Source organism: Daktulosphaira vitifoliae, unplaced genomic scaffold (assembly GCF_025091365.1).
Source record: "Daktulosphaira vitifoliae isolate Bord-2020 unplaced genomic scaffold, ASM2509136v1 Scaffold_1, whole genome shotgun sequence".
In the NCBI taxonomy this organism is placed as follows: domain Eukaryota; kingdom Metazoa; phylum Arthropoda; class Insecta; order Hemiptera; family Phylloxeridae; genus Daktulosphaira; species Daktulosphaira vitifoliae.
The window spans coordinates 72,823,526-72,845,369 of NW_026099572.1; the positions used below are offsets into that span (position 1 = coordinate 72,823,526).

Consider the following 21,844-nt stretch of genomic DNA (forward strand, 5'->3'; position numbering starts at 1 on the left):
AAAAAAAAAAAAAAAAAAAATTCTATATTTAAGTAGAATTTGATTTGATATTTCAATTGAAAATATAACATTAAATTATTTTAATATCAAACTTATCGTATTTTTATCTAAATATTTTGTGTATTGTACATTTAACGAAAAAATAACTATTAAATAAGTATTGTAGAAAATTATTTTAAATTTATTTCATAATGTACTATTTGTATCAATTAATTTAACCAAGGTATTAAAACTAAAATTAAATAGATACCCAAACAAAAATTACTATAGCTAAAAAATATTAGTATTTAATAAATTTAAAATCTATTTTATTAGACCAAAACTGATTAATATTTCAAAATTTTTTACATCGTAATATAAAAATAGCAGTCTTTTTAAGTAAAATATTGTTTGATTAACAATAAACAATATCAAGCACCAATTGATTAAATGAAATACCTTAATTAGTCCTTTTCAATGTGTTCTTTCATATCTCTTCCTTTAGTTTCAATTGGCAACAACATACATGCTATAGCAGCTAATATTGATGCCGAAATATATACCATTATTGAAATTGAAATGGATGATTTAAGTAAAACCTAAAATAAAGAATTCATATAAAAATTCTTCTAAATTGCAAATATAACATTCTAAATATTTCTACTTGAGCTATGTAAGGTGTTACCATAGCCCCTAAACGTGCCATTGCACTACAAGTTCCTAGTCCAACTGATCTTAAAGGTGTAGGGTAAACCTAAAATAAAATTTATCAATTATATAACAAAAGTCTAAAAATAAAGCTTACAATACCTCTGGAGTATAAACATAAGCAGCTTGAAAAACTCCAGCAATTATTCCTCTTGCAAAAAATAGAGAAATGGTGAGTAGGACACGGCTAAAAGCATAAGTTTTAATATTTATCACTTAAGTAAATTAAATTTTTGTAAAAAAATACAACAATAAAACTATAAAGAAATTGTAAAGTAATAATACCCCCCCCCCTTAAAAGTGCATGATACAAATACAAGTAAAACTTTTTTCAGTCATTCAACTGATAGATATTAGGTTTGTATTGGAATAAAATAAAATAATAAATTTTATTTGAAATGACTTTAAACTTATTATTATTAATTTTTAGCTTCAATGCGAAGCTGAGAAGGTATTGGTTTTACTATGATGTGTTTTTTTTTTTTTTTGTGTCTGTTACCACTTTTTCTCAGCTCTCACCGAACTGATTTCTTTCAATGATACGTCAAAAGATCACAAATTGTATCTAGTCGAAGACATTACCCTCAAAAATTGAAAAAAATTCCCTCGTTTCCCGTAAATGGGGGAAACCTCCAAAAAAATTACGAATTTAAAAATCGCTAATTTTCGAAATTTTTTCAATTTTTTTTCTTAAAAGTGCCATAACTTTTTCAAAAATAACATATCAATATAATTCTTTTTTATATAGATGCATAATATTATTACCTTTCATTTGGTATATTTTTTTCATAAATTTAACCCTTAACCTGCCCACAAGGGGGGATTTAAAATGACAACTTTTTCACAAAAAATTTACTTTTCAACTTAAATTTTGAAACTGTTCCGGAAAGTCTGACACTTTTATTTATATCTTAAATTAAAGTTAATGTAATCTACTTTATTATGCGAAAAAAAAATTTCGGACTTTATTTTATCTTCACGGTGAAAATGGCTACCAAATGCTATTATTATGTGAAAATTCTCGATTTTATTTTTTACATTTTTAACTTTATAATGCTATAACTTATTTAAAAGTGTATGGATCAACATTATTTTTTTATAAGAAATAATATTTTNATGTATGGGTCAACACAATTTTTTTATGAGAAATAATATTTTTTAATAATCCCTTTTTCATTCGACATACTTTATCTTAATTAGGATATTAATAATGAACTAGCAGTTTATGAAGCTTTTGGAATAATCCACCAATTTTTTAAAATTAAACACTATCTAAAGATTTGCATCGAAGCGTTTTTTTTTGATAGTGATTTTAATCACTGTCAGATATCTTTATACTTGATCCATCTATGCCACGTCACCACTGTGCCGCGACCCCCCAGTGCTGGGTTTTTTTTTTATTCTATTGCCACTAAAGATATTATGATCTTATGATAACTGAAATAACATATGTAAGTATTTAATTGGATATTATCAAAGATATCAAATGAAAATATCTTTTTTTATGCATTTAAATTTTTTAAAACAAATAGGGAAATTATGTTATAATATATACAATAGAATTTTGACCGTATATCTAATAAAACAATAGAATCCGTCTAAATCGAACACTCAAAATATCACGGCCAACAATGATGCTCAATAGTTTTTTTTTTTTTATCGGACCCTCTGTAAAGAAGTTTTACTTCAAATATTACTACATAATCAATTAAAAATATTAATTCATTAATTTAAAATAAATCAACATTTTTTTTTTATATATCATTTTTGTTTTACCTTAAAGATATCATATCCCTATTTTATGTACTATTTTTAGTTTGTTAATTTTTAGATATTACACTTACTTTTTAGCACAGTGAATAAGGAAACTCAGACTAATTGCAAATATGATAAATTGTACTACCATTGTAATTTTTCTCCCAAATCTATCAATGATATAAATTGTAGCAAAAATACCTGGAAAACATGATTTATTACTAAGGTATTTTACAAGTAAAACTTAGGGAAATGAAAAGTTTTAATATAATTTAAATTTTTAACTAAAAAACAAAATTTGTTTTTTAGTTAAAAATTTAACTTATTTAATAAGTTTAGCAAGTAGTTTTAAAATGAAGAGAAAGTTTTTTTAGTTTATAAGAGTTTTTATGTAAATGTGTTGTGTTAATTAACTAACTAAGTAGTCAAAACCAGTATAGATTAAAATCTATTAATAGCAGTATTTTAAAATACTTTTAATATACAACAAGGCGTATAAGTTTNCAGTATTTTAAAATACTTTTAATATACAACAAGGCGTATAAGTTTATGCACTTAAAATCACATAATAAACATAAAATTTAATACTACTTATTACTTATTTGATATACATACATATATATATATATACTTTATATTTTTATGAAATAAAGGATGTAGGGGAAAACAGTAGTAGTTAATTTTTTGAAATATTGATTTTATTGTTTAATTTATTCTCTCCATAAAAATGAATAGTAATAGACTACTATGTTTTTTACTCTATACCCTTCAAATAGATTTGTATCTCATTTAGCATTTTTTTTGCACCAAAAAAAAAATATATATATTAACACACATATGTATATAATTTTCACCTGGAAATTCAGCTAATGTCGTCCATAGCAAATCAATATAATCCCTTGTAGAAAGGTAGCGAGACTCTGCAGTACAAGTTTGTACAGTTTTAAATAGTTCATTTTCTATACTGGGAGTACATATTTTATTGTTATTGCCACTTTCAAAAAGTTCAGTTGACATTAATACAATTCCGTAGTAACAAAGAGCACAAACCAACCTAAAATTTAAACATTACATTTGTTAATCAATGCATAATATTTTTACTATGCATTTAATTTATTTATCTATAAAATCTAAAACAAATCTATAATTTTAAAAATGTAATGATCATTTTTTTTATGCATTAATAATGATCTCAATGAATTTTTTAAACAAAATGCTATTTATTTATTTAAAAATAACTATTTAGAGCTAATTTGACTTTAAAGCTCTAAATAAATTAAAATCAACAGCTAAATTTTGTTTCAATGTGTTTTATTTAAAAAAATTATAAGCAACAATTGCACATTTTTAATTTAAAGTAGTTTAATTTAATTTGAGTTTTCATTTTTTTAAATATTTGTTTTGAATAATAGTTCATATTTTAATTACCATATAAACCAAAGCAATACTGATGTAACTCTAAGCTGTGGTAATAATAGGTCATAAAAACAACCACGTTTACCTTCTAAAACAATATCATCCACAACTAATTTCCCTAATAACATAGATTTATTATTATCATGAGCCACTTTTTTTAATGTACTTATTGCTTTTTCTGTTTGTCCACTAGTTACTAAATACCGTACTGACTCTGGTAACCACTAAAATTAACATATAAATTTATAAAATTATGAAAACTTGGTAATAGTAAAATTATTTTGTGTACCGGACAGATACATGCAAATCCTAACAATGGTGCAGTGGATAAAATTAACAACCATCGCCATCCTAGTATGGGCATAACAATAAGAGCTAAAACCACTTCAAAACATGCTCCTAGTGCCCAGAAACACTAAAAAATTTAAATAATTAAACAATTATTTTAAAATAGTAAATATAATAAACTATGAACATATAACTATGAAAAACCATTAGAAGACTTTTAATATAACTAGTGTATGGACAAAAAAATTACTTAAAAATTAACATAATCTGGAGATTTCTCTTCAGTTAAAATAAATTTCAGCTAATAATAAACTATAAAAATAATTTCTTTATCTAAAAAAAAAAAAAAAACAATAACTTTGGTAAAATAAATAAATGTTATTAGTTAAACAATTGCAATATATTATGATTCTGAATATTTTACAAATTTATTTAATTTGGAATAATCAAAACATTTTTTTAAAAATATTTTAGAAAATACTTCTAGAATAATTTTATCAAACTTACATCAAGTAGTACTACACATTTTGCCCGTTGCTTACAAGGTAGAAATTCAGCATACAAAGTAACACTAATAAATCATGAATAATGCATTAAAAAAAAAATGTATATATATATTGTTTTATTGATGTGGTGCAAAAAATGTCAATTTTATAAATGTTGTTGGAACACCCCCTAATTTTGTTCTATATATAAAAAAAGTCTAGTTAAAAAAAAAAAATGAAATTTACTGGTTGCACAACATAATATATGAAAATTGATGTTTTTACATCACTCTATTATATTATATAGAGTGGCACAAAGTATACACTATATACTTACGATTGAGGAGAGCAACCAATTGCAAATCCAACTAGTCCTCTTAATATTAGTAGCCATGTATAATTAGGTGACATGGAGCTGAGGATTCCAAAATAAAACAAAAGAAATGTACATAATGTTAAAGCCTAAAAAATAAAAAAAACAAATTTCATAGATTAAAAATTTAACATAAACACTTGGGGTAAACTGAAATTATGTTATTTCATTACATTATTAATTTTCATACCAATTACAATGACTTAAAAACTTTTATATTCATATTTAAATAACATGGGAAAACATGATTTTTTAATAAAAATTCTTATTATCACAAAATAGTCAAAACAAAGTTATTTGTTTAAATATACAACAATATAAAATTTTTAGCTTCAAAATATATATCTGGTCATTTTTTGTTATTTGATAAAAACAGTAAAGTATTTGTCCGAGTTCAACCTCACTTGAGAGAATTTTTTCTACTATTGGTTTAATCTGGATCAAGTTGTAACTGTTTGTGACACAACAAACCAGCAAGTTGGTAAAAGTACATAGATTTTTGAATAAAAAAACAAATCAACTTTACTTTACCAAATTCATATTTTATTATGTGTATTTATTATCTTTAAGTCTAGATAAAGAGTTTTTACTAAATTTTTATTTCTATTTTTACTTTAATTTTTAAATGTAAAAAAATGGAAAAACAGAGAAAAAGTTTCTAATAATATTCTACTTACTGGTTTACGACCAAATTTGTCACTAAATGATCCCCAAAATGGAGAGCTCACCATCATACCAAGAAAAACAATCTAGTAATAAAACAACAAATATATTACAGTTTCAATCTTTTAATTAAAAATAATTGTTTAAATTAAATTTAATTAGCTTTTTTCTAACAATAAAAATCAAATAAATGTACTATAATTTATAAATATATGATAATCAAATAAATAATTTTTTAATATATATATATATAATAAATATTTTTTAATGAGAAAATGGAGTTTCTTGAACAATATTAAAAGGTATATTTTTTCAAAGAAGAAATTTAATTTTTCATTAGCTTAAATGGAAAAGAAAATTTTATTTTATTCTCCTAAAAAATGAACGATTGATGCTCTTCTTTAATACTATACACTCAAAATAAGGGTAACCAAAAGGGTGTTTTTAATATGACTTCTATATGTCCTGAATGTACTAGGTTTTTTTAATTAATCGAGTAAAAAAATTACCAATTAAAATAAAATATAGGGTTTTTTTTAGATATATTTCTTTCAATACTAAAATTATAAAAAGAAACTATTTATTATTATTTATTTATTTACACTCAGGAGGCAATGTACAGTAAAATAGATTTAAAACTTAATTGTACATATATATACAATAACCAAATGAAGTTACAATAATTACTCATAACTAAAAAAAAAAAAAATTTATAATAAAAATAATAAAGAAATTAAATCATTGACATATAACAAACTTAATATTATCTAAACTATAAAACAAATCAATGTTACAATCATTACATGATCAATATGAACATTTAAATATTCGATTAATTGACTCCATAGTAGCTATAGTTTTGATTGTGATGGTGTATATAAGATATGATTTTTTAGATTAATATATGGTATATTTAGACATATTTTCTAATATGAGAAATCAATATTTCCATTTAGTAGATAATTAATACATTTTAAGTCAAAGTATCGATGTCAATCAGCTGAGATTTGTAGGTAAGAATAAGACAGCATATCATTTCTTTTTCTTTTTTATTAGTTATTATTATCATTAATTTGACCATATTATAATTTTTTGTCTAAGTAAATGAGACTCCATTAGAAATATTTACAAAAATATATAAATATAAATAATATTAACAATTAAAAGAATTCTAATTTACTGACAGAAACTATATAGTTTCTATATATTTCAACATTAAGTCAAAATATTCATAAAATTTCAAACAGCTATACATCAAATACATATACAGGGTGATTTTTTTATCATAACCCACTCAATTACTTGCAGAATAATAATAATTTAAACATTTTTTTTTATTATTATCTTTAGTTACACATTATTCTTGAATTTTTAACTATGTAATACTTTTTAAGTTCATCCATTATGCCTTGGAGGGGGGTCAACTTTGTTTTTTTAAATGGTAACACAAATTTTTAATTTAATAAAATGTTTGAGTTTTTAATTTAATAGTAAATGGCATTTGAATTTTTAATATAACTTAATTCGTTTATTAGATATAATCATTTAAAGTTTCAAATTTTTGAGTTAATATATAGGTATAATACACAAGGGATTACAAATACAGGTAGCTAATTGATTTTTTATGACATCGATATTAGCAGGTACACAGCATTGTTATTATCAATGATAGTAAGGCACATTGTTATGAGTTTATAAATACACTAACTGACAATACAGAAAGTATATCTATTGATAATCATAATTGATAATAAACAATCCGTGACTGAGACAGCAATGTCATAAAAATCCAATTAACTACCTGTATTTACAATCCCATGTGTATTATACATGTATATTAACTCAAAATTTTGAAACTTTAAATGTTTATATCTAATAAGCTAATAAAGTTATATTAAAAATTCAAATGCCATTTACCATTAAATTAAAAACTCAAACATTTTATTAAATTAAAAATATGTGTTACCATTTAAAAAATCAAAGTTGACCCCCTTCTAAGGCATAAGGGATGAACTTAAAAAGTATTACATAGTTAAAAATTCAAGAATAATGTGTAACTAAAGATAATAAAACAAAAAAAGGTTTAAATTATTATTATTCTGTAAGTAATTGAGTGGGTTATGATAAAAAAATCACCCTGTATATATACATAAATAATTCCTAAAATATAGGATAAAATTAAAGTGGACACACTTAATTAACTTTTGTATTACCACAAAATGTTTATAAAATTAAGAAGAATTTGTTAGAATTGGATCCTTAGTATCATAAAATAAATTAAAATGGAACATACAATAAAAAAAGAAGTAAACAAGGCTTTATCTACGAAAAAATTGTGAGTGACACTTACTGCTATCAAATATTTTATAATTTTATTTGGTAGTCTTTCTGTATTATAAAGTTGTATTATAAAATTCGAGAAATTACCCAAAATTTACACATTTTTAATATTTTTCTTAGATACATATTCATTATTTACAGTAATTGCCTTCANGAATAAAAATTCGAGAAATTACCCAAAATTTACACATTTTTAATATTTTTCTTAGATACATATTCATTATTTACAGTAATTGCCTTCAAAATAGTTGTGTTCAAAAAATAAAAAAATGGGTTACCATTGTTCATAACAACCAATTTAATTCCTTATTTAGCAAACGCACTATAAATTTTAAAACAAAATACATTGTATACATATTAAAATTTACTTACTGTTGTAGCTAATGCTTGTTGATATCTACTTATTTGCCATTCATATTGTAGTGTAGGTGCCAAAATACTAAGTATAGTCATCTCCATACTATCAGCCATCCAACATAATCCAGTAAATAATGACAGTTTAACTTGAAATTTTCCAAATCCAAAAGCATCGACTGCTTGGGCAACAGTATATGTTTCTATGAAGACAGAAAAAAATAACATACATTTGAGTATATTTTAGAAATATTAAATTCAAAATAAAAATAAGGTATTGAACACTATTTAAGTAGCCTTTATCCCAATTAATTGGGTTCAGCCACTCTTATCCTAAACTTCCACTAGACTTCTAGTGGAAGTTCTAGTCACTAGACAAATTCTTTATGTGTACAAGTATCGAATTATTTTATTCTGTTTCTTAACATTAAAAAAATAATTGGTTGATAATATTATATTACATATTGATTTTTTTTATAACTTGTGGTAGTTTTTTTTTATATTTTAATTAAATATGAGTGGCTAGGATAAGGGTGGCCGACCCCAAGTAGTTGGGATTAAGGCGAGGAAGAAGAAAAAGAAGAATTAAATATGAGTGGCTACCGAAAACAATTTAGAGGTGCTGAATATCGTAAAAGAAAAGAAGAAGAATCTACGAAAATAGATAATTTACTTAAACAAAATCCAAAAATACTTTAATAACAAGCTCAACTAAAAATCTTCTAACATGACCAACAACCATCATGTTCAACAGTCGTTAGTATTTTGTTATGATTTCTAATAACTTTTTTTAGCTCGATGGGAAGCCGAGAACGTATAATTATACTAGGATGTGTTTTTTTTGTATCTGTTACCAACTTTGACTGGAGCGATTTTGATGAACGATATGTCAAAAGATTACAAATCATATCTAGTTAAACAAGTTGTCCTCGAAAATTGAATACAATCCTCTTGTTTCCCGTAAAAGAAGAAATTATCCGAAAAAGTAATTACTTTTAAAATCGTCAAATTTCGACATTTTTCAAAATATTTTTAAAATCATTTTTTTTTATAAATACCCTAGATATATACCTTTCACTTGGTGCATTGTTTTTTAAAAATTAACTTAACGTGGCAACAAGGATTTAAAAGTTCAATTTTTTTTTTTGAAAATTAAATTTTTCAACTTTTTAAAATGTGTTGGAAAACCTGACACTTTTGGACATAACTTAAATTAATTCTAATGTACTTTTTTTTTGAAAAAAAACTGTATACTCAGAACTTATCTTTTAAGTGTAAATAAACTTCAAAGTTGAAGAAAAAAAGGGTTTTATTTTAAAAATCGTATAATATCTTAAACATTTTAAAATTAAAAGTTCAATATTACGGTATTATTTTTTGAAATATTAATGGATCAATAAAAATTTCATTAATACAGTTTGTTTAAGGGGCTCCCCTCCATGAAAGTTTGGACTTTTTACAAAATTTTTAAATTACAATTGACATTAATTTTTAAAATATTCATAAATCAGTATATAATTTTACAGTTATAAGATGTGGATGGTCAGCTCCCCACGAAGTGATTAAATTATTCATGAAATTTCATAAATATAGTGTTGGGGGCTACTTCCTGTCTACAAAATGTTTGAATTATTTCCGATGTCAATTTATGGTAGCGCTACTGATTAAATAAGTTGTTATTGTGTTATAATTCTAAATCGTACAACTATTAATCAGGGTATAATTAAGTAAATACGAGTTTAAGTTGCTTTTAAAATAATCAAATTTAATCTAAAAATTTTATACTAAATACATATTTGCATCGAAGCGTTTTTTATGACAGTGATTTTAATTACTGTCAGATATAATTATGCTCCATCCCCACTATGCCCCTGAAAAACTATGCTACCGTTTTTTTATAAAACGTTAGTCGTGATAAAAATTAAATAAATGCCAATTATTGAAATTGACTTTTTTCCTAGCCGGAATTAGAAGAGACTTCAGAACAAGATAACGAAAAAGTACAATCGCCCCCTTTTATATCACATGATACGAACGAGACGCCATTAAAATTTCTTTCATTACAAGATAATTAACTGATATTTAGAAATTTAATACTGATCCCTTTTTATAGATTTTGAATGAAGAAACACGGGATTTCTTTACTATAAACGGTATACCATAAAATGCTAATACGGATTTTAAAAATTCTAGAAATGTTTATAGTGTTAAAACGAAGTATTGTTCCAAAAATGTATTTCAACGTACTTTAAAAAACGGAGAAATACAACGCCGCGAGTGGTTAATTTATTCGGAAACTAAAAGGTGTGTATATTGTTATCCATGCTTATTAATTGGTAGAAGTAGTGAAATTAATGCTTTTACTGATGAAGGATTTTGTGTCTGGAAAAACTCAAAAGCACACATCATAGCTCATGAAAATTCTGATTTTCACAAAACTAACGTTAGTCATTTTAAAGCTCGAGCATTAATTCACGGGTGTGTCGATCAAAGTCTAATAAAACAGCTCAATTAGGAAATTATGTATATGAAAATAATTTTTTACCAAATAATTGCAATTATTAAATCACTAGCAATAAAAGGATTGCCATTTCGGGGAAATTTAGAAGAAATAGGATATCTCCATAGTGGGAATTTTTTAGGAACAGCAGAGCTTCTAGCTAAATTTGATCCATTTTTATCTGAACATTTAAAATTGTATGCGCATCCTGGTAGTGGAAGTACGTCGTATTTGTCTAAAACAATCTATAAAGAAATTATATTGTTGATTCAAAATAAAGTACTACAAAAAAATTCCAGTAAAGTGCAATCTGCTAAGTATTTTGGTATAATTGTAGATTCGACACCTGATATTGCAAATTTTGATCAGCGTATTATGATTATAAGATATATACGGGATGACAGTAGAATTATTGAAAAATTTCTCGAATTTCTACCAAATATCGGCCATAAAGCTAAAGATATTAAGAATGCTTTGTTAAAATCATTAGAAAATAATGGTTTGTACATAACGAACTGTCGTGGTCAATCTTATGATAATGCAAGCAATATGTCAGGTATATATGCAGGCTTTTAGACATGAATTAAAACAATTAATCCTTTAGCAGATTACGTTCTCTGTACCACTCATTCTTTAAATATGGTAGGATCATGTGTACTTGAATCGGTAACAGAAGCAGTTGACTATATTTACATATCGTTAGAAGATCTTGGTGCACCGTACAAATTTAAGATTTAAGAGTCTTTCTCAAACTCGTTGGTCTGCTCAACATGATGCACGTTACGCGTTTGAAAAAGAGTGGTCTACCATAATTGATGCACTTGAATTTATTGCCGAAAGCAGAGATGAAAAACCGACGACGCGATCTGAAACTACGGATTGCAGCGAAAATTACAGTATTTAGAAGCAGCAATCCTAGTCATTGATTGGAATGTAATTCTAGATCGTTTTAATGCTGCTAGTAAAAAATTTCAAGAATCTCAAGCTGATTTATCATCCGTTGGGCAGAGTTATAGATCTCTGACTCTATTTCTTGAAGACATGAGAGACAGACAATTTTCTGATATGAAGAAAAAGCCAAATCACTATCTGGAGTTCATAATTATTATCGTTATGATACTCGTCGCAAAAAAAAAAAAAAACAGAAAAATTCATCCAGATGAGTCACCGGTAAATGAAAGATCACTTTTTTCTGGACAAGAAAATTTTTGTACAAATGTTTATTACCCTATTCTTGATACACTTAGTGTACAATTGGTCGAACGTAAAAGTGCAAATGAAAAGCTTTACGAAAATTTCAATTTTTTGATGATTTATGTAACATAGATACAAACGAATTGAAAAATCTTACCAATAACTTAGTCAGTAAGTATCTGAACGATTTGGAAGAGACGTTAGGCAATAAATGTATTCATTTATATTGTCAACTTAAAGATTTCCTAGCAAATACGAAAAATTTACGCTCTGCACAAAAAACATGTAATGTATTGTATTCAAGAAGTCTTAGAGATGTTTATCTGAATGTGGACATTGCTCTCCATATCTTTTTGAGTATTCCAGCAACAAATTGAGGAGAAGATATTTTTCCAATCTAAAAAGGGCAAAAACCTTTTTACGTGCAAGCATGGAACAAGATAGATGTAATTTGTGAAAAAAAGGATTTTATATCCCATACACAGTAAAATTAAAGAGCCAAATTGATAATTTTGAAATATATAAAAAACTAACTAAATAATTATTAGGAGAGGCTGAGGTATTAAATAAAATCATAAATGTTATTAATTCACTAACTATTGTAATAATCGACAGTATAATTAATAAAGAATATGTTATAATATCAATCTGTATTTTAATTACTTGTTTTCTTAATTTTTTAGAAGTAAAATACATTTAAAGAAATATTTTCTATAAGGTAGTGCAGTAAAAAATATGTTTAGGAAACTGTAAAATATGATGTAAACAAGTGTAAAATTATTATTAAGCATAAGTATTTTCAATTTAATATTTTTTAATAATACACTTTATAAAACATTGAATCTAAAATAAAAAATCAACTTTATTTATTAAATTTATGGATTGCTAATGATTTAAGATTCAAATTTAAATAAGAAATGAAAAAATTTTAATTTGGATTCACAAAAAAAATAAGAGTAGTATCTTAAATGTTATAATTTTTTCACATCATTATTATATGTATATTTTTTATAACCTCGATCAGGGTAAAAATAAAATGTTGTTTGAGTAATTTTAAAAATATTATTGATCATCATTTTATTAGTATTTTGTATTACAGACTTTGTAAAAGAAAAAAATTTCAATGGGAAAAAAGGTATTTTTTTATTTATTATTTCTAGAAGAGAATATTTTCCTGTGGATAAGGGATAAGAATACTTCCACGGATGTTTTTAACCCTTTAGTACAGTTTACATTTTCAAAATAAATTTTTACGTTGAAGGAATCACAATTTCAAAAAAGTGGCCTGACCGATACCTAAGTGACATGGTACTGAATTCAAATTTTGTTCAGAATTCTTATCGCATCAGTAGTTTTGTCGTACTGTTGGAACAAAAACGGGTTGTTTTGTACGCTCAAACTAATGGTTTTTAAACAGTAGCTGTTATATTTGACATGCTCGTGCACGTATGTGCGTTATTTGCAGCATTTATTTTATTGCCCATAGAGCATTATAGACTGCCTAAAAATAGTTACAAATGCATACTTGATATTATACATGTATATATAATATTTGATTATTTGCAAAGCTGTCATTGCATAGTAAGAAACAAATTTTGTTGTTGTATTCTTATATAAGTGTTGCTAAAAAAATGGGGTCATAAAAAACTATCGCTATCAAAAAAAAAAAAAAAATAGAGGTAATATATTTACATTATATAAGTGGCATCAAAAAAAAAAAAAGTTTGGTGAAGTACGTATATATAAAAATAATTTTCATACACTTTTTAAGTTTCGATAGAAAACTGAGAAGGTATTAGTTTTACTATGATGTGTTTTTTGCTTGTGTCTATCCATATGTGTACCTATTGGACTGTTATTGTTCAACGATACGCCAAAGGATCAAAAAATATATCTTGTTGATGTATTTAGCATTATATTTTAATAATTTCTCATTAAATCTGGCACAATAACGTGTTTTTCTCAGTCCCACAATATGTTATCAAACTAGATCTAACACTAAGTAACTGATGTTATGGACTTCCCATAAGAACAGGCTTATAATATTTTAGTGTGTAAATAATATAATTTTGTAAATTGCATTTTTCTAATTAAAATTAGTTTTTTTATAGTTTTATAACTTCAAAAAAATCGATATGGATCTCATATGTTTTAACTTGTTTTCTGTAAATATTTAGTTTTTCTTACTCGTCGAAAATAAATAGTTTAATTATTTTTATAATCAATTAAAATGTGTGAATTCATAACGCGTCTATACGTATTTACAGTGAGGCTGGTGTTAAACTATAGTTTTTATACTACATAAAATAAACGTGCGTAGTTATCAATATAATCGTATTACATCAAAAAGTATGGCAGGTACACAACCGGTTTTGTTATCGACTATAACACGACGAAAATACTCCCAATAATGGACACTCACACTAATAATCATTTATTTCTCACACAACGACACTGCGTAACATGTAAAAAGGAGTCCCGAAAAGGTACATTAATATAACAGAAGATATGTATGATGACACTTGAACCAGGATAAAAAGCGTAGGAAGAGTAACAGAAGGTTTTCGGATATGAGTAGGAGAGCACCAAAGTTCTGCTTTAAGCCCTTACTTATTCTCTATAGTGATGGATGAAATTACTAGAGAAATACAAGCAGAGGTGTCATGCAGCAAGTTGTTGCTGACGATATAGTGTTAATAGGAGAAAATTAATGAAAGGCTAGAGATGTAGAGATCAGCTCTTGAAGAAAAGGGTATAAGAATAAATAAAAGACAGAGTATTTAGAGTACGAGTTTGACAAAGGAGAACACGATGTAGGTGAAATGAGAAGATCAGTGACAATAGTCCTCATATGAGGACAGCTTATGTGAGCGTAGATGATGTGGGAGATTATGTCAAGTGGAAGTGTAAGATAAGGGTGGCCGACCCCAAGTAATTGGGATTAAGGCGAGGAAGAAGAAGAAAAAGAAAATATTGATAATTATAATTCAATACCTCAAGTATAAAACCTAATTTAATATTAGCATGAGGTTTTATTTAATTTTTTAATAAAACTATTATGTCTCTTATAAAAGTCTTACACAGTGAACTATTTTTACACTTCAATAATTATATTTAAATTATTTCAATAAAATGTGTCAAAATAATTTTTTTGAAGAGCAAATATATTCAAAATTGCCAAAGATTTGCTATGGCTCTGCATGTTAAGAGTTAATGCCATCCCATAAATATTCCTATTAGTACCTATTAGTATTGTCCATGTAAATTTATTATTTGTTTGTATTTTCATAGATAATACATTTCTTTGTAAAAATTGACAAAGATAGTATTTTCTCATATTATATTTTCTTTATTTTTGTCATTACTAGATTATATCAATTACAAAAGTCTGATTCCCGATGTTTCAAAATATATCAAAAACCATTCCTATCAATATACATGTACTGATAAATATTTCAAAATAAAATACTGATTCTATCAAATAATTGATCCAAATAGCATAACTTGTTAAATACTAGTGTAAAAGTTGTTATCGACTAATAATTTTTTTTAAATAGATTATTTTATAGGTTGTAAATTGGTTAAACTTATATAATATATAATATAATGGAAATATATACTATATATTTCCATTTTAAAAACTTATGTTGAAAAAATGAAAAGGAGAAAAGAGGGGATTAGGAAAACATTATTTATATTGTATAAATTTTTCTTTCATTCATAAGGGTGGCCGACCCCAAGTATTTGGGTTTAAGGGGAGGAAGAAGAGGAAGAAAATTTCTAGGAGAGAATAGGGTAGTCATCTCTAGAATTATTAATATTTGAAAAAAGTAATAAAAATTACCATCAGGTACAACAGAAACACTATTCATTTCAAAATCAAGAGATTGCTTATTTGTAGTTATAATGTCACTATTAATTTTTCCATCATCTTCACTGAATTTTCGATGCGAGGAGGTATCCATAATTATAAATTCTTCGTTTTTCAATTAAATTAATTACTTCAAAAAGTTATATATTTAAAATTACAAAACATTTTAATAACAATTGTATATTAAATTATAAAAACTTATAAGAAACTCTTTATAATTTTATCAATTTTCTAAAGCACTTAAATTTGTAAGAACTCCCATTAAAATTTTCAAAAAGAATTATTTCACATATATTTATAATAATTATTTTTTGAGATACATATTACCTCCTCAAATAGCTACATACAAATATACAGTTATGAAATAATTTTTTGATGACGATTGCGAAAGATAAAAAATAACGGTAATCTTAGATATTAAAAAGGTGATACGGCGTTTAGTCACAGATTATATGAAAACAGATAGTTCACTCGGCCGAGAACAATAGAAAAAAATCAAGCTCTCTGATTAGCAGCGGACACAGTAGTGAAGACCGTTGTACAATTTCACATTATTGTGCAAATATTTTACAATAATATTGTACAATTCCTCTATCAGTTACAAAAAGTATCAATGATATGAGAATTTGAAACATAATTATATTTTAATACTTGAACGATAATTAATTATAATTATTCGTGTACTTATTATTTTTCAATAACGCTTGTCTTAATAAAAATGTCTTTTTAAATATTATCTGACGTTATGAATATTGTGTTTAATTTGTATGAAAGTTGTAGTCTTGTGTAAAGTTTGTTATTTCATTTATTTTTTGTCAACGTTTAATTAATTTTATCTATAAAATATGAAGCTGTAATTTTTGGTAAGTACACTTGAATTGTCATTATGGTGTACAATCTAAATTAAATTTTAAATTTTTAGGATGTACTTGCTGTTATTTGTTTATCAATCAAGTTTTTTCTCAATAGGAAATTGTAAAAGTTCAATTAAGGTGTTGTATAATAATTTGAACAACAAATTTTATTTATTTAAATTAATGTTTGAATAAAAATTTATGTTAGTAATAAATTCATGATTTATAAAAAATAAAATATATATTGGTAAAAAAAATACAGTACAACATATAAAAAATTATGTACACAATATTAGAATAATACAGTATCACTGAATTTTGCAACTTCGTAGTCCTCAATGTAAAAAAAACCATTTCATATACCTAGAAAAATAATTTAATTTTAAATTTAATAATACAAAAAATTAGTTAATTATAGATTAAAAAAATTCAAGCGTTGATGAAAAAACAGTTAATTTAGAAATGCTGGAGAATTGCTAATTTTCTATTTAGAAATTTTATTGTAGAATTAATCCTGAAACGAATAAAAAATTTAATAAGATAATTGTCAAAATTAGTACATGGATGTTCATAGATAATATTTAGCATTTGTAATTTCAATTTATCACCAACTCCCTTTTTCAAAATACAAAATAGGAAAACTTTCTATAAAAATGGTTTCTAATTTATACTAGTAATTATAAAAATCTTCTGGAGGCATTTGTAAATATCCAAATAATGATTTTTTTTAGTTTTCATAAGCTTTAAAATAACAGTAAAAATGAATAATCTAATTTATTTTGACTTTTAGCATATTCTACACATATTTCACAAAAGTTTGTACACTCGCGGACCTAAAAAATAAATATGTAAAGCTAATTGTTTAATTTCATTATTATAACGATATCCTTCTTTTTTCTTGTTCTTCAAGTTTATTTGAGATTTAACAATTGTTAATAATGCAGGTGATAAATATTTCTTACTTAGTCTTATACAAGTTTTTACTGTGTCATACCTAGAAAATTGATCAGTTAAATTGGCAACAGTCTTATCCATTTCCTTAATTTTCCATTTTTTTCAGATTGTAGTTTTGTCTTCAATTTCAGTTTCCTTGGAGTATTATTTGATAAGTATAATGGAGTTTGTATGATCAAATCACTTGATGATGCAGGAGATTCATAACCACTTTGATAAACCGATGCACTCTCTGATAGGGAAGTCGAAGGTCCAGATGTTGAACAATGTTCTATGATTTCCTGCTATCTTTGAAAAATTATGTTGTCTAAAATTAAATAAAAAATTGTTATGAATAGTAGTTCTAAAACTGTTAATAGTATTATATTTTTTATAAATTTTTAATTATTTTAGATATAATATATAATAAATTTTACAATTTTTATTTTTTAATTATTATTATTCTTGTTATGATACAACAAATGTAAGTCATTTGTTAAAAGGGACCTTTGGATTATTTTCAGTGAATCAAGTTTATTGTTTAAAAATTATTTTATATAATATAAACACATAAAATAAAAAAAATATTTCCATTTTGTTTATTTTCTGAAATTATGATTTTAGATCTTAAATTTAAAACCAACCAAAGAAAAAATTAATTTTAAAAGTAAATTACTAATTAATTTCTAATAATTAAACTACACTGAATAATTATTTTACAAATAAATAAAAAGAAAAAAAATACTGACCACTAATTAATGTAGGTACTGTATCATGTACCAGCCGATTTTTAGTAATTTTGTTCAAAAACATTTTATCCTCAAAATGATCCGCCCAAACTACAAGACTATTTTTTTTGGATAAAGTGTTTAGATTATCCATCCATAGTTTTCTTTTGGATAAGAAAAAAAACTTTTGTCCTTGAAGGAATATCTACTTGGACAAACATCATATACCGATAGGGTATTGAGACATTTTAAAAGAAAGCTCCAAATATAACACGAAATAAGATACTTGTGATCACACGTAAGAGCTAAACACAAGTGTCAACATACATAAGCTAGATAGTATTGAAGACACCATAAAAGGTATGTACTAGCATGTTGAGGGAATGTTGTTCAACAATAGGGTTGATTTGGAGTAACGGTTTCTACCTGTGCACCTTAGTCATCTAGTATACTTACGCAAGGTGCTATTGTTCTAGGTCAATATCACCCTACACTTTAACTAGTGCAGGACTTGAACAGGTTCATGGTTGGGATAGGTAAACAAATATCTTGAATAGAACAAGGTTGGCATTTTATAAGCCAAGTTAAATATTTGTAGCTAATTACATATCATATTCAATAATAAGTAAATTATTTAAAAAGTCATTTTTTTAAGAAAAAACAAATGTAAATAAATTGATATTGTTAATTGTAATAAGTTTCCTTCATTTCATTATGTAATTCATTTGAATTACATAATGTGAGTTACTGTTTACGAACGTACAGTCAACAAAAATATCCTTAGGGGATGGGTACATAAGTAAATGTGTTTGAGGTATCTAAACCCCCTACATTTTTCAGAGGGTCTAGATAGTTCAAACTGATGGAATGTAAATTTATCCACAGTTCCCAAATCATAATGCAGGGCAGATAGTATACAGAGTGTTCAGTAAGTTAGGAAACAGTTAAATTGTTACAAACAATGAGTACAATAGAAATTCGTTTCCTTATTTACTGAACACTGTATAATTAATTATAACACATTAAATTGATTTCAATTACTACTTAAAATCGTTTTTTCTCCTATAGAAATTTTACCTCAGAACCCATTATAATAGGAAAACCGTATCCATGTTCCCTTAATTTGTACTCGTATACAGAGACAAAAAAAATTGTAACTGCTTAGGTCAAATTTAAATAGTTAATAATTTTCATTATAAAAACTGAGAATTACTTAATTTTCATGACAAATATAGGAATTTTGAATTATGAAAAGGTAATAAAAAAGACTAAATGAGGCATTATGAGTTTAATACCTTGATTGAATGATGTATTAAAATAAATTATTTCGATAATCATGTTTTTTTTACAACATTTTATAATATTTGTTACAACAGATTTAATAATAAAAGAAATTTTGCGCTCATACATATGGCTGCACTGATTGATCTGCTGCCAATCAGAACTCTGTTTTGTTATCGGGCCGAGTGAACTATCTGTTTTCATATAATCTGTGGTTTAGTCATAATAATTTTACACTGAAGGAATATTTGTAGACAATCACGTGTTCTCCATAATTTCAATGATAACAAAAAGTTTTATCAAAATCATAGTTCCATGATATTATTTGCAGCTGTTTAAAAAACTGATTATAAGTTGAATATCGAGTTATCGGATTATAAATGGATAGAGGGCATTCATATGTAACATTACTATCTTATAATTAAAGTTAAAATTTTTATTTGACTTTATCTCTCTACATAATTATCAATAGATATCAAAATTTAGTTAATTTAATAATTTTTCAGTTTTTTTTAATAAATTTTAATTCTCAAGTTCATATTTCAGTACAAGTAAGTATAAATGGGGAAAATTAGTTATGTGGAAATTTATTTATACATTTACTAATATATAACTAGTATTTAAGTATTTTGAATAAAATAACATATGTATGAAATCTTACATTTTATTAGATATTTATAATATGCTTAATTTAGTTAAACTAAATTTAATGAAAATCTAAGATACTTGTTTACCCTTGGTTGACAATTTTGTATCTTATATTGATATTCTAGATAAATAATTATCAATAATAACTAATGACAATATATTAATAAACATGTATTTATTTATATGTTAAATTAATATCATAAAATTTGCTATCGGGATAGAATTGAGGATATAAGAGTTCATATTGCTTTTGAAATAATTCAATAACTCATAAAAATGAATCACTATCTACAGATTTGCATCAAAATGTTTTTTTATGATAGTGTTTTTAATCACTGTTAGATATTATCTTTAGTTATTTCAACTATGTCATATCTCAACTTTGCTGATTTTTTTTTATTGGACAAGGATAATACATTAATATAGAAAAGTTTAAAGAACAGTTGAGGATTGGTTACCCTTCAAAATTGTTGTTAAAAGATATATTTATTTTTCAAATATTTTCATGAAGTTTTACTTGTGGAATAATAAAATATTATTATTATCACAAAAACTTACTTATAAATGCAAAAGCAATATTAACCCAAATAATCTGTGATCATTACAGTGACTTCATTTTTTTTATTTTAGTTGTTATCCTCATGTATAGAACACAATTACTATGTATCCAATCAAAAAAATTTTAATTAGACATCTTTCTTAATTTTTAAAATATTACTGCAAATAAAATTGTTAGGTTGCATGATTCTTTACAAAATAAAAATAAAAGAAACTTCTTGGAAATAGTAATAATTTATTTACTTTGAAACTCAATTTATGTAAAAAATTTAAGCAGCTATTACAAAATAATTTTTTTTTAATTTAAAAAATAATATAATTTTACAAAATTTGAAAATATTATAGAATGTTTGCCAGTCTTAAAGAAAAAGTTACCAGATTTATGCAGTTACCTTTTTTTACTGTAAAGGCAGATGATGAAGAATTGGTTGATCCAGCTAAAGTGTTAAGAGTGAGTGCATCACATGTTCAATAAATTTATTAACAAAAAATATATTAAAACATTTTGATATTAGGAAAAATGTGAACAAGAAAAAGAAGCTCAAGAAAGATTTGCCAAATTACAAGAATGTAATAGTAGAGTTCTTTCTAAGAAAGAAACTACAGAGTCATGTGCTGAAGAATTATGGGATTTCTTAGAAGTTGTGGATAAATGTATATCAAAAGATTTGTTTAAACATTTGAAGTAATTTTAATCTGGTGTGCTTTATGCCAATATTGGCAGTATATAAACCACATAGCTTAGGTTTTGCCATGCAGTTTCTTGATTTTTGAACAACATTAGTAATTTAATTGTTAAATTATNCATGCAGTTTCTTGATTTTTGAACAACATTAGTAATTTAATTGTTAAATTATGTAATAAAAACGAAGTCAAAGTTAATTTTGTTTTATTTTTATTTATCACTTATATATAT

General features: G+C 24.9%; 2 protein-coding genes and 1 long non-coding RNA gene across 5 annotated transcripts in view; 2 read left to right on the plus strand and 1 right to left on the minus strand.

Moving 5' to 3' along the window:
* LOC126894210 (synaptic vesicle 2-related protein) overlaps positions 1 to 16,309 on the minus strand; it is an 18,173-nt gene extending 1,864 nt beyond the window's left edge. For 2 of the 3 annotated variants that reach the window (XM_050665055.1, XM_050665057.1), the window contains exons 1-12: positions 15,900 to 16,309; positions 8,380 to 8,564; positions 5,682 to 5,753; positions 4,969 to 5,093; positions 4,654 to 4,717; positions 4,148 to 4,273; positions 3,871 to 4,082; positions 3,297 to 3,496; positions 2,532 to 2,643; positions 790 to 874; positions 644 to 733; positions 439 to 578 (exon numbers count right to left, since the gene is read on the minus strand). In XM_050665055.1, the coding sequence (XP_050521012.1) occupies positions 444 to 578; positions 644 to 733; positions 790 to 874; positions 2,532 to 2,643; positions 3,297 to 3,496; positions 3,871 to 4,082; positions 4,148 to 4,273; positions 4,654 to 4,717; positions 4,969 to 5,093; positions 5,682 to 5,753; positions 8,380 to 8,564; positions 15,900 to 16,020 (1,527 nt within the window). In that variant the 5' untranslated portion in view covers positions 16,021 to 16,309 and the 3' untranslated portion in view covers positions 439 to 443. The remainder of the gene's footprint in view (positions 1 to 438; positions 579 to 643; positions 734 to 789; positions 875 to 2,531; positions 2,644 to 3,296; positions 3,497 to 3,870; positions 4,083 to 4,147; positions 4,274 to 4,653; positions 4,718 to 4,968; positions 5,094 to 5,681; positions 5,754 to 8,379; positions 8,565 to 15,899) is intronic. The other variant, XM_050665058.1, reaches the window with a different exon arrangement.
* A 67-nt stretch (positions 16,310 to 16,376) lies between these two features.
* LOC126894219 (uncharacterized) lies at positions 16,377 to 18,166 on the plus strand. The gene is made up of 3 exons (XR_007701342.1): positions 16,377 to 16,789; positions 16,849 to 16,918; positions 17,841 to 18,166. It is a non-coding gene; the product is annotated as an uncharacterized LOC126894219 (long non-coding RNA).
* Positions 18,167 to 20,104: 1,938 nt separating this feature from the next.
* On the plus strand, positions 20,105 to 21,810 carry LOC126894218 (cytochrome b-c1 complex subunit 6, mitochondrial-like). The gene is made up of 3 exons (XM_050665068.1): positions 20,105 to 20,273; positions 21,274 to 21,379; positions 21,444 to 21,810. The coding sequence occupies exons 2-3, from the start codon at positions 21,275 to 21,277 to the stop codon at positions 21,615 to 21,617; spliced, it is 279 nt and encodes a 92-aa protein (XP_050521025.1). The 5' UTR covers positions 20,105 to 20,273; position 21,274; the 3' UTR covers positions 21,618 to 21,810.
* Positions 21,811 to 21,844: the final 34 nt, after the last annotated feature.